Source organism: Sceloporus undulatus, chromosome 3, assembly GCF_019175285.1.
Source record: "Sceloporus undulatus isolate JIND9_A2432 ecotype Alabama chromosome 3, SceUnd_v1.1, whole genome shotgun sequence".
Classification (NCBI taxonomy): domain Eukaryota; kingdom Metazoa; phylum Chordata; class Lepidosauria; order Squamata; family Phrynosomatidae; genus Sceloporus; species Sceloporus undulatus.
Window position 1 is genome coordinate 231,331,107 of NC_056524.1, and position 13,589 is coordinate 231,344,695.

The 13,589-nt window shown below is 41.4% G+C and overlaps 1 protein-coding gene across 1 annotated transcript in view; it reads right to left on the bottom strand.

Moving 5' to 3' along the window:
* Positions 1-204: 204 nt before the first annotated feature.
* FARSB (phenylalanyl-tRNA synthetase subunit beta) overlaps positions 205-13,589 on the bottom strand; it is a 45,533-nt gene continuing 32,148 nt past the window's right edge. Inside the window, exon 17 of the mRNA XM_042458962.1 lies at positions 205-1,150. Coding sequence (XP_042314896.1) covers positions 999-1,150 — 152 coding nt within the window. The 3' untranslated portion in view covers positions 205-998. The remainder of the gene's footprint in view (positions 1,151-13,589) is intronic.

The following is a 13,589-nucleotide window of genomic DNA, read 5'->3' on the forward strand; positions in this document are numbered from 1 at the left end:
CTGAAATTAAATAGTGTGTAAGCACAAGTGCTATCCCATTAGAGGGCACATTCATTCACATTACTAGATTTTCAGTTGTTGATTTAATCTGCAGTTTAGGGTATCCTCCACCTCAAAGTCTCAATGTAACAAGTTGTGTAAATCAGCCATGATGGTGTGACTTGATAACAGCTAGTCATACAATGGACTTAAAACATACACATAAAAATTTATAGCAGAAATTTTACTCCAGTATTTGCATATACTTAATTCTTCACTTTAACTCAAAGCTTTATTTACCCCCTTTAAAAAAGACTAGCATCATGCCTGTTTTTAAGAATCTTCTAAGCATGTGCAAGTACGTGGGCTTTTTCATTTTTAAAATGGCTAATGGGAAGTACAGCAAAGTGCTTCTGCCAGCAAGGCTAGATATTGCCAACTTAACCTCTTTTCCCATTGGAGCTTAGGTGCAGACATGGGTAAATAAAGACCCCATTCACTTTTATTTTGATCCCTTATTTTGCAATGGAACCAGTTGATACACAGTTGTACATGCTGTAGGAACTTGCTAACAAAATTGATCTAGTTTGGAAGTAATATATATTTCTCTACCCTGACCTTTTTCAACCATTGAAGAGTTTATAGTGAGGTAAAACTCAGTTCTGATAACATCTGTTCAACTTTTGTTACAATAAATTTATCTTATTTCATGCAGTAAGAAATAGATAGAAATTCCATTTAGGCAACCGTAGTCAGCCTCTGGAACCATCTAGAAAAGATATCATGTGTTTGATGTCAATACATATCTATGCTAATACAGTGAGCTGCTTATTTTAGTTTTTTAAAGAAGACTGGTGGCTGTCCCTGTTTTGTTAGTGAAACCAGTCTCATTGCACTGAAGAAAGATTTTTTTAATCAAAGACCAAGACAAGATTGATCCAATCTATTAAAATGTAGGGATGACTACTTGACATAGCAAGTGTTTACAATGAATGCAAAATGATGTTGCTGTCAGGATTTCACAGGAAAGGCTCAATTGTGATTTCTAGTGCAGAGCAGGGCACAGTGAGTTCAAATTTGGTGATAACATCAGGATGGAGGACTCCTAGGTTCCCAATACTCTGCCCTTTAGCAAAGATCTCAGCACAGCGGCCAGGGAAAAATGCAGAGTCTGAAAGAAAAAAGAAAGGGGGGAATAATGACTGTGTCTTGGGGAAAACAAGAAAAGACTTACTATTAAGAATAAAGTTATTGCATTATTTTTAACAACAACAATATTTATTTCTTACCTGCCTCTCCCCATGGATTAAGGTGAGAAACATCAACAATTAACAAATAGCACCAATATAACAATAACAATGTTATTGTTTATAGAACAAGAAATATTGATTCCTTTTGTAGCACTAGCAAAACTGGGTTTTGATAAGAGATGAAAAAGAATATAGGTGTGTGTGGGGGGGGGGGGGAGACTAATCTTTAGTCAGCATACAAAAGAGATATGACCAGGTTTTGCCTACAGCCCAAACTCTTAAGTAGATAAAGGACATTGCAGCATAGCAATGCCACACTGCAGCTGCTACATATATTGTAAAACAGAACTTTATGCCCATGTTTTCTGGAAATTAGGAGTCAATCCATGCTTATTTTTGTCATGGCAAAGTTAGCACATAGGAACTTTACCATGTAAATCTGTTGCAGCTACATTTTCATATGGCCACAGCTCCTGCATTGGGAAAGGGAGTAGATCCTTATGAAAACGAATGCGTCATTTTTCCCATAGGGTGGCTGTTTCATAGAAATCTATTATTATGCAGATGTTGTATAAGGTTATCTGGAGATTTTGCATTACAAAGGCAGCAAAAGGCTGATGGGGGATCACTGTAGCTAAGGTACAACTTCACTTTGTCTGAAAATGTGAAAAATCCCGTGGATCATCAAAGAACCTCACAAGTGATAGTTTACTCTCAGAATATCTAACAAGCAACACATGTTAATTGTGATTAGTTCTTCCAATACATTTTTTTTCTCACAATGAAGACTGGCGGTCAGTCTAACTCTTTCTCCTGAACGACTTCAGCTCTAACTACTGCCTGACCCAAAGCTGGTATTAATCATGGTTTGGCCTTGAGCTGGACAAGGGCTCTTCTGCTGCTACATAAATATTAGTAGCTGCATTAGCAGTGCACAACACTACTGATGGAAAAGGTACTGACTGCACTTCAGCTGTTACTGAAGTATAACTCCCAACAGCCAAGAGCATACAGGTCATATGTAGGTCATACTGGCTAGTGCTGATTGAAGTTGTTGTGTGCCTTCAAATCATTTCTCACTTAGGTGACCCTAAGGCAAACCTATCATAGCATTTTCTTTGCAAGTTTCTTTGGAGGGAGTTTGCCCTTGTCATCCTCTGAGACTGAGAGAATGTGACTTGCCCAAGGTCACCCAGTAGGTTTCCATGGCCAAGTCAGGATTTGAACTCTGGTCACCCAGTGCTGTAGTCCAATGCCCAAACCATTACATCATGGAAGTTAAAGCCCCCCAAATGTGGAGGTTTCATGTTTCCTAGCCCCAATCCATAGGATCAGTTCCTGAAAACAAAAAGCTGGGACTATTTCATGACTCTCCAAATGTATTAATATATTTAATCCAGATCAGGATTCTATTTAAACTACTTTATTACAGTTCAGAGGTATTCTAAGCATCTGCACCAAGGCCAGACTACTTACCTCCTCATTTGTAAGGGATGGTCCATCCCAGAATAAAGAGGTTAGCTGCATAACCAGCAAGCCATATATTTTTTGTAAAGGACCTGACTATCACCAGGTTTAACAAGGGCCATATTGTAGCTCATGTTGCCACAATTTCAAACTTTTTACTTGTGTAACAGCACAAAGTCACGTACAGCACCAGCTATTTAAAAAAGCATCTCTGTATCAGATAATCCTCAACAAAAGTTCATAAAGAGCAGGACTGCTGAAGTCATTGGCTTCAGACATAGTTGCATTAATGCAAAAAGTCCAAATTACATACTTTTTTAAAAAAGACACTATTAGCAAAAGCCTCCATGACAGATCCCATATAAAGTGGCTCAGAAATTAACTCAGAGGAGCTGGAAACAATTTCTCAACTACGTACTGCTGGAAACAGCATATGCAAGAAGCTGTCTTACAGCTACATGTGTCCATTTCACTCCAATTTAGAGAATGTGCCACAGAAGAGACATATCTTGAAAAATTCAAGTCAAAGCAGAAAATCAAATCCAGCTCTTAGCTGCATCTTAAATATTGGGTCGCCAGAAGTCTACTGTGAGAAGCCAGGTTTGTAAAGGGAATTAGAGAAAAATATAGAAAGACAGGCTAGAAACATACCACCTTGGAATCTTTCCTGTATAATAAAGGCAGAGGGCTTCCTTTCAAAATATTTCCCTATCAGGGTTTATCTGCACTTGCCAAAAAAAAAAAAAGGGGGGGGGGAGTATCCTACAAGAGCTTTGTGGGTCTCTACCACTTTGAACAGAGGAATCTGAACATGAACAGTACAAGTGTGAATTCTTTTACATTTCAAAAGTTCAGGAATTTTTTACTCAACTGGGCAGTGAGAATGGTTCTCTTCTACCTCTTCTCTCATGACACAAAAATACATGCATATTATTATTGTTTCCAGTATCTGATTGTGAATGTTTCAAAGGGGCAAATATTGAATAGACAAATATAGCGGTTGACACAACTAAACAACAAAGGAGTGGGAAATATCCTAAGCAAACACGTTGGTGTTTATCACACTATACTCTTATAGTGCTACTATTCCACTTTAACTGCTCTAGCTGCCCCTGTTGCATTCTCGGGATTTGCAGTTTTAAGGAGGGGTATTTACCTCCCTTAAAACTGCAAATCCCAGAAGGCAACAGGAGGCAGCTAGAGCAGTTAAAGTGGAATAGTAGCACAAAGAGTATAGTGTGATAAACACCATGGAATGCATTCACCCTGAAAATATTTATAATGGCTCATTAACCATCTCTGGACAGCTTACAAAGGATACAAATATATACAAATATAGCACAACCTGCATCAAAACCAGAGCTGCCACACTGCATTATTATAGGCATAGGGACAAAGTGTGCCAGTATATTTTTGCTGTTTGAGGTGCAACTGATGGAGTCAGCCCCTTTCAGGGCTAGCAAACTAGCCTCAGAACTCTTTCATCATTGGATAGTATTCTCCTTTAATTCATCAGAGGCCAGGTTTCATTGACCTAATAAAGATTTCATTTTCAAAGACAACATGAAACAGCCTTAGGAAGGGGGAAAGGGAATATTATCCCACTGGCACTCATTCACATGCTGACAGCAAGCCTTCATTCTTTCACCAATATCTAGAACAGCATTTAGGAGTGTGATCATATCCTAAGAGAAACCACTTACACAACAATCCCTCATAGAAGCTAGAAAGTCTAAACTTCTCAACTTCAAGCTCGTCACAAACACACCTATTAAACTGCATTTAATGCCATTTAAATGTGTATAGAATTGCAACTCACATCTATCAGCTAGAATCAGCAAAAAGTGCAATTTCTTTAAAAGAGACAGGTAGAGCTAGCCATGCTGGTTCATGATTAAAAATCCATAGTTGGGCAATATCTTTAGTGGGATCAAAAAAAAGTCTCAGTAGTGTGTAAGCTTTCACATTCTCCAGAGCTCTTCATCAGTTGTACCAAAAATAAACTTTTCAATATAGGGGGGAAATTTTAAAAAATAGTTATTGTTTGCAGTCAGCAGTAAGAGTTGGCCTCAAAGGGGATACTGCAGACTAATGGGCCTAAATACCCAAAAGGCATCAGATCGTGTCTGTTCTAATGCCAATGAAAACTTGGTGAAGTAGACTCTATTTCATAGGAAGGAACTGGCAAAACCACCTCTGAGTATTCCCTGCCTAAGAATGTCTTATGAAATTCATGGGGTTGCCATAAGTTGACAGGAGACTTGAAAGCACAGACACACAGAGAGACTAACCACTGGTCAGTGTACAAATATTAGGTTACACTTAGCAATGCATCCTTTTACCTTCCATCCTAAAAAGTCATGGCTGCTTTCTATCTCTCAAAAATACAAAGGCTGGCTATAACTTGAAGATCTGCCCCTGAACCTGAACAAAGCAGACAGGCTCCTCAATGAGCATGGAAGAGTAACTCATTCTTTAAGCATATGAACACATGAAGGCTCCCATGAATACAAAGAAACACAGTTCTATCAAACATCTCTGAAATTTAAAAATGTTATAAACCATGCCTAGATGTTTTTTCAGCCAGCTGCTCTATTTTCAAGTACCTTATACTAGTAACACCCAAATTTAGGCCCTGGACAGACGGGCGGCAAAACGCCGCCTCTTTTTGCTGTGCATCATTGCTGCAGCAACCAAACCGTGTGGCAACTATGGGCAGGTAGGAAGAAGTCACATAGAGCAGCTTCTTTTTTTGAAACATAAAGACTGCGACAAAGCCTGATGACACCCCTTTCTGCCAGCGACGTCTGTATGCTGCGTGTCGCATACATAATCATGGTGGCCCCCATGTGGACAGGAGGCTGCCATGATGGTGGTGACCTTATGTACTAGGGTTCAGGAGCATGCAGTTGCTGCATGCTCCTGAAACCTAGAATCGGCACCAGCACGCACCTTCCCACCCATATGTACTGGGCCTTAGACTCCAAATTTACTGGCTGTGAAGGGGAGTTGCAGACTTCACATCATTCAGGACCACACAATGTGCTTTGTAAGCAAGCTTCTCTGACTAGTATCTGAGTAATTTTTATTGTATGCCACCCAAAGAACGCTGGTTAGAGGGCCGCATGGAAATGAGAGGTGGGCAAAATGCAGCCCTCTAGAGGTTGGGCTGCAACTCTTCTGCCATAGCCAGCATTGCTACGTGAAGGATACTCAGAGTCTAACATCTTGAGGGCATCATTTTGCTCAGCAGTGATAAAATGTAACAAATAAAATAAAGAAAAGGGTACTTATACAAAAATCAAGCTTATTGCGCTTGATATAAAAGCCAAATTAAAAATTATCTGGAAGCCTATATAATTTAGATAACTACTTTGTCGTGGCTTGGAAACTCTCAGAATACATGCAAAAAAGAAGATTATGCATTGAGGTATATAATTTCCATAAAGTGTAACTAAGAAAGGTGAGGGCACAGAGTAGTTCATCATGACTTCAGGCAAGTGCACATGCATGGGAATAGTTCTAAAATGATTCCTGTGGAACATAGAAACAAGAAACAAAAATCAGTCTGTAGTAAGAATGGAATCACTAAAATGCTTTGAGGTTCAAAGAATTCTGTTATTACGGCTTTTAAACTATGCCCCTAAGAACCAATCATTTTCCTTGTGTTATGACTGCAAGAGTGCTTTGATTACTCAGACCATAACTCTTTGGTCACTAATCCAAAGAAGTACCTGGTCTTTAGCACATTTTCTGGCTAATTGACCTTCAAAGGGTTTGTTGAATTCTCTGTGTGCTTAGCTTTCAGACACCTCATCTGGCTTCTTTTCTCTGTCCAGTTTCCTTCCCTTCTTCCCAGGTTTGTGAGAAAAAGATTAAAGGAATCATGTAAGATCAGAGAGTTAAATGAAACTTTAGAGATACCACTTCCATCCCTGTAGTTTGAAAATAAATAAATGCATATATACAGGAGATCATCACTTATGTAACAGAGAGGAAGGCTCCACCTCACACTTTCATTATTTTGTTGTTAGTATGTGCCTTCAAGTCAACTCTAAATTATGATGATCCTCTTATGTGATTTTCTTGGCAAAATTTTTTGAATGAGGTTCACCCTTGCCTTCATCTAAGGCTGAGAGAATGTGGTTTGTCCAAGGTTATGCAGTGGGTTTCCATGGCTGAATGGAAATTTGAACCCTGGTCTTCCAAGCCATAGTCCAACATTCAGACTACTGCACCCTACTGACTACCCCAACATAAACTGGAGCAAACCAGCCTATGTATATTGAGTGCAATGTGATACACAGAACGCTTATAGTCATGTGTGACAAACTAGTCACTCCACCGAACAAAATTTTCTATGGTGGTCCTTCAGGGTGTATAATGAAATCTTCCATGGCTAGTCCATTTCCTGAAATATAGTGAATGCTAATGTATTGAATTCAGAACAGAAGTTCAAATACAAAAACCAAATAGAGATTCCTCTGTTTGAAATGGAATTCTGGATAAGGGAGACTCAACCTGTAGTATGCTACACTGCACATGTAAATAGCAGTTATGTATCCCCACTGCACAAAACAATGCTTTTGCTGGTTGCTCTGATGACTGATAATCTTGTCTTTGATTGAATATGGCTTTTCGTAAAAAATAAAAAACAAAAAACACTCTGCACTTACAAATTTTCCCAAAGTAGAACTAGCTACACACTGTTCCTCAAAAAAACAAAACAAAACAAAACAAAAAAACAGAGTGGGGAGGTTGTGGACAGAGAAATTGAAGGTTTACCAATTACAGGCAAACAAGTAATGTGATCTCAGTAAATACCTTATTTTAGAAATGAAACAGTTAATAGCCCCTGAAGGTTAATACAGGTAAGCCTAATCCTCCAGTTCAACAGCAGCCTGACATCCCTTTTCTGAACATCAAACAGAAAAAAACCCTTATTGTATGTATAAACTGATGGGACAGGTGTGATTGTCTGGACAAGTATGAAGATGGAAGATGAAAAGGGACAATTTCCTAGTTAACCCATTCCAGAATGTGAAACTCCCTTCAAGTAGACAAGAAATGTTCAACTCAGCTGGCTGTGTAATTGTTTTTAACATGATATTTTTATATATTGTTTTTATTGCCATGTATGTACTTTGATGTTGGTTTTAATCTGTACGCCGCTTTGATCATTACGGAAAAGCGGGATAAAAATAAAACCTATTATTATTATTATTATTATTATTATTATTTTATAAAGATAAATGTTTCCATTTAACTGTTTGTCACTTTAATATCTGCAACATCCTAATATCCTTCTGCTCCACCATCTATTATTTATCCATGGTATTTTCATGTGAAATTATTCAGGTTATCACCAAGATATTAAACAACAATTATAAACATTATGAACCCAAAACTATCAACCCAGCAGTAAGAGACTTGTTTCTATTCCTTTCTCAGAAGTTCATATATTTTCCCCCATATTCAGAGAATTCTGTACCAGAATATATCTTCCAGTGTCACATTTGCTATCGTCAGCCAGCAATGCCTTTCTGTATTTCTAACTAAAAGAAAGAACAGTCAACCATCCAAATCCAATATGTTAATATTCTGAAACCAGTAGGAAAATATTTCACTCTAACAGGTCATTCTGTTATTAATTTTAAGGTGGTCATATTGGGATAACGAATACAGAAGGGAATCTCCTTTGTGAAATAGGTGAATTGTAATTTATCCAACAATTCAATTCTGTTCATTTGGATCTAAACAGAGACAAATGTTAAGACAATCATTGTAGCATTGATGGATATCACCAACTAATTTTACTGTGCAGGTTCATTTTGCTTGCATCAAGTCTAATTTTTAATGGAACTCCCATTTACCTTTTCCTTCCTTTCTTTTTCATTGTATGTATACCAGACAATTGGGGATCATAGTCAAAATTGCTGAAATGCCAGCAAGTGTTTATAAAGTAAGCTCAGAAGTGATGACTCAAAACGGTGAAGGCTTTGGAAACCATGGCCTATGAGGGAAGACTTAGGGAGCTGGGTATGTTTAACTTGGATAAGTCAGTTAAGAGATGATATGACAGTATTTGAAGGGGTGTCATACTGAGGATGGAGCAAGCTTGTTTTCTGCTGCTCCAGAAAACAGGATCTGGAACAATGGATGCAAACTAGAGGAAAAGAAATTACACCTAAACATTAGGAGGGACTTCCTGACAATAAGATCTGTTTGATAGTGGGACACACTTCCTTGGAGAAGTGGAGTCTCCTTCTTTGGAGGACTTTAAATAGAAGCTGGATGGTCATCTGCTGAGGGTGCTTTGATTGTCATTTCCTGCATGGCAGGGAGTTGGACTGGATGGTCTTTGTGGTCTCTTCCAACTCTATGATTCTATTATTCTAAACAAAGAAATGTATTAAAAACACAAAATTAAAATGGTTTAAAATGTAATTAAAACATAATGAAAAGGATAAAAAGCGCAACATGTCCATGGCACAGTGTATTGCTTTGATCATACACTGTTTACCTGGATGCCAGAAAATTATTATAGACAGCATCGCTCCCGAGCATCCTTTCCAGCCCGTTCCTAACAGAAAAGCCTGGTATACGGAAGATCTTCAGGAAATGAAGCAGGCCGCGCAACGACTAGAGCGCTGCTGGCAGAGACATCAGCGCCTATCCGACAAGACACTCCATCAGAGTCTTTTGAAGTCCTATAGAGTGGCAATAAGTGCAGCAAAGAATTCTTTCTATGCTGCACATATTGCGTCTGCAGAGTCTCGTCCGGCAGAGCTGTTCAGGGTGGTGAGGGAGCTGACCCAGCTACCGCCCGCCCTGAACCCTATATTAGAACCAACAAAAGCCTGCTGTGACGACTTTAATAACTTCTTCACAGATAAAATCTCTCAGATAAGGGCTGATCTTGACGCTGACATTAAAACAGAAACAATAGGAGAGGCCGAGAAAGTGGACAATCTCCTTGGATGTGTAAAGACGACGACGTGCACTCTTGATCCCTGCCCTTCTTGGTTGACCGCCCAGGGAGGAGATGCCATAACTACATTGTTACGATTAATAATCAATGCATCCTTCCGGGAGGGCAAATTTCCATCTAAATTGAAATTAGCAGTGGTTAAACCGCTACTGAAAAAACCCTCCCTGGACCCCCTGGAGAGAAATAATTATAGACCGGTCTCCCTGCTGCCATTCTTGGGCAAGGTAATCAAGAGAACAGTCGCCTTCCAACTCCAAGCTGTCTTGGATGAAACTGATTATCTGGACCCATTTCAATCCGGCTTCAGGGCGGGATACGGAGTTGAGACTACAATGGTCGCCTTAGTCGATGATCTCTGTCGGCATCGACAGGGGAAGTGTGACCTTGCTGGTGCTCTTGGACATCTCAGCAGCTTTCGATACCATTGACCACGGTATCCTTCTGGAGTGCCTGAAGGAACTGGTTATCGGGGGCACTGCGCTCCAGTGGTTCCGATGCTACCTCTCAGACAGATTCCAGATGGTGAAGCTGAGGGACACTTGCTCCTCTACGAGCGAATTGGTATCTGGTGTCCCTCAAGGAGCTATTCTGTCCCCCATGCTGTTCAACATTTACATGAAACCGCTGGGAGAGATCATACGGATAATAATAATAGTAATATTTATTTGTATACCGCCCTCTGGCAAACCAATCCGGGCGGTTAACAACAGTAAAATATAAAATATGACAATTAAAAACACTTTATCCCTCCCCCCCTTAAGACAGTATTAAATAGTATAACATATTAAAAATACAATATCAAGGATAAAAACAGCAATTAAAACTAAAAACCCTGATATCCCTCTGTTGATCCTCAACCATCTCTAAGATGGGGCCACGGGAGGAATGAGGGAATCAGGGAACCTGGGAACCTGGGCCGGGATGGTTAATCTGGAAAGGCCTGCCGGAAGAGATCCGTCTTGACCGCTTTTTTAAAGCTGTCTAATGATGTTATCTGACGGATCTCATCCGGAAGGTCGTTCCAGAGTTTGGGGGCGACAGCAGAGAACGCCCTCTGGGAGGTTGCTGCAAGCCTAGATTTTAGAGGCTGCAGTAAGTTCCTCCCAGAGGACCGGAGAGCGCGGGGAGGATTGTATGGGAGGACGCGGTCTCTAAGATAGTTTGGACCCAAGCCATTTAGGGCTTTAAAGGTGATAACCAACACCTTGTACTGGGCCCGGAAGCTGATAGGCAGCCAGTGGAGGGACCTCAAAACCGGAGTAATGTGGTCCCTCCTAGATGTACCTGACACAAGCCTGGCTGCCATGTTTTGAACCAACTGTAATTTCCGAGTCAAGCACAGGGGTAGCCCCATGTAGAGTGCATTACAGAAGTCAAGGCGTGAGGTTACCAGCGCGTGCACAACCGTCTCGAGATCCCTTACTTCCAGAAAAGGGCGCAGCTGGCGTATCAGCCGAAGCTGATAACAGGCACTCCTGACCGTCGCATTTACCTGATTTGTCATCAGGAGCGACGAGTCAAGGAGCACCCCCAGACTGCGAACACAGTCGCTGGAGGAGAGTGTGACCCCATCCAGGACTGGAGGTTGCAACCCAATTCTTGGTTTCGGGGCCGCTACCATGAGCACCTCCGTCTTGTCTGGATTCAGTTTCAATCTGTTTTTCCTCATCCAGCCCATTACCGCCTGAAGACATTCATTGAGAGAAGAGATGCCATCGGAATTCGAGGCCGACGAACGAGATACGGAGAAATAGATTTCGGTGTCATCAGCGTACTGATAACACCCAGCACCATAACTCCGTATTATCTCACCCAGCGGCTTCATATAGATGTTAAATAACATCGGGGACAAAATAGCCCCCTGAGGAACCCCACAAGTGAGGTACCTCTTACTGGAGCTACAGTCCCGAGTAGCACCCTCTGAGACCTGCCCGAGAGGAAGGACCGGAACCACTGCAAAGCAGTGCCCCCAATACCTAACCCCTTCAGGCGGTCCAAGAGGATGCCGTGATCTATAGTATCAAAAGCCGCTGAGAGGTCTAAGAGCACCAACAGGGTCACACTCCCCCTGTCAATGCTCAGACGCAGATCGTCGGTCAAGGCAACCATGGCAGTCTCAACCCCAAAGCCTGTCCTAAAGCCAGTTTGAAATGGGTCTAGATAATCGGCTTCATCCAAGACAGCTTGGAGCTGAAGGGCAACCGCCCTCTCGATCACCTTGCTCAAAAATGGCAGCAATGACACCGGCCTATAATTCTTCATATCCAGGGGGTCCAGGGAAGGTTTTTTCAGGAGCGGCCTAACCGCCGCTTCCTTTAAACAAGATGGAACATGTCCTTCCCTGAAGGATGCACCGATGATATCCGTGAGGAATCTCATCAATGCATCCCCCCCCTGGACGGCCAGCCATGATGGGCAAGGGTCAAGAGGGCAAGTTGTCTTCCTCACCTTACCAAGCAGCTTGTCCACGTCATCAGTACTCACAGATTGGAGCTGATCCAGTATGACTACATCGGCGGAGTCACGGAGACATGGGGCATGGTATTATCAGTATGCTGATGACACCCAAATATGTTTCTCTATGTCTCCGACTGATACAGGGACTAAGGATGGTGTCTCTCCTCTGAATGCCTGCCTGGAGTCGGTAATGGGCTGGATGAGAGAAAACAAACTCAGACTGAATCCAGAGAAAACGGAAGTACTTGTGATAGGTTCCTCGGGTCTAAGGAAGGAAATTTACCAACCTGTCCTGGACGGGGTCATACTTCCCCTGAAGGACAAAGTTCGCAGTTTAGGAGTACTTCTGGACTCGTCCCTGCAATTGACATCTCAGGCAGATGCGATGGCCAGAAGTGTTTGCTATCAACTTCGGTTGATACACCAACTGCGACCCTACCTAGACCAAAGGGACCTTGAAATGGTGGTACACGCTCTGGTAACCTCTCGTCTAGATTTCTGTAATGAGCTTTACATGGGGCTACCCTTGTACCAAGCTCGGAAGCTTCAGTTAGTGCAAAATATGGCAGCCAGATTGGTCATCGGTTCATCAAGGTTCGACCATATTACACCTATCTTAAAAGATCTTCACTGGCTCCCTATTTGCTTCCAAGGTGTTGGTTATTACCTATAAAGCCCTACATGGCTTGGGCTCGAGTTACTTACGGGACTGCATCTCCCTATATAATCTGCCCCGCACTCTTAGAACATGGGGTAAGAACCTATTGGAAATAGCAACCTTTAAATACAGTGTTACCCCGGGTTACGAAAATAATTCGTTCCGCCGCCGCTTTCGTAACCCGAAAGGCTTTCGCAAGCCGAAACCCCATAGGCGCTAATGGGGAAAAGCCGCGATTTGGTGCGAAAAAGCGCCGAAAAGCACCAAAATTTCTTTCGTAACCCGAAATAACCTTCGTAACCCGGAACAGTTTTTTTCAATTGGATTTTTTCGTAACCCGGAAATTTCGTAAGGCGGCGCATTCGTATCCCGGGGTAACACTGTATGTTGCTACTTCACAAAGAACATTCTCATCAATGGCTCCGAGACTTTGGAATAGTCTTCCTGAGGAGATCCACTCGGCGGCCTCGCTAGAAACATTTAGAAAAGCAGTTAAAACTGAGCTTTTTAGCTGAGCATACCCCACCTGATATGAATACCCCCCCGATATGATATGAATGATATGCTCCTGTCTGTGTATGATCCCTGTCTTGCTTGTTGATGCTATTGTCTGATGTTGGATTTTATTGTTTTTAGCTGCTTTTAATTGAATTTTTATGTAAGCACTGTGTGCTGTTATTTAGTCTGTAACCCTGCTTCGATCCACTGGGAGAGGCGGGGAAACATAAATAAATAAATATTATTATTATTATTATTATTATTATTATTATTATTATTATTATTATTA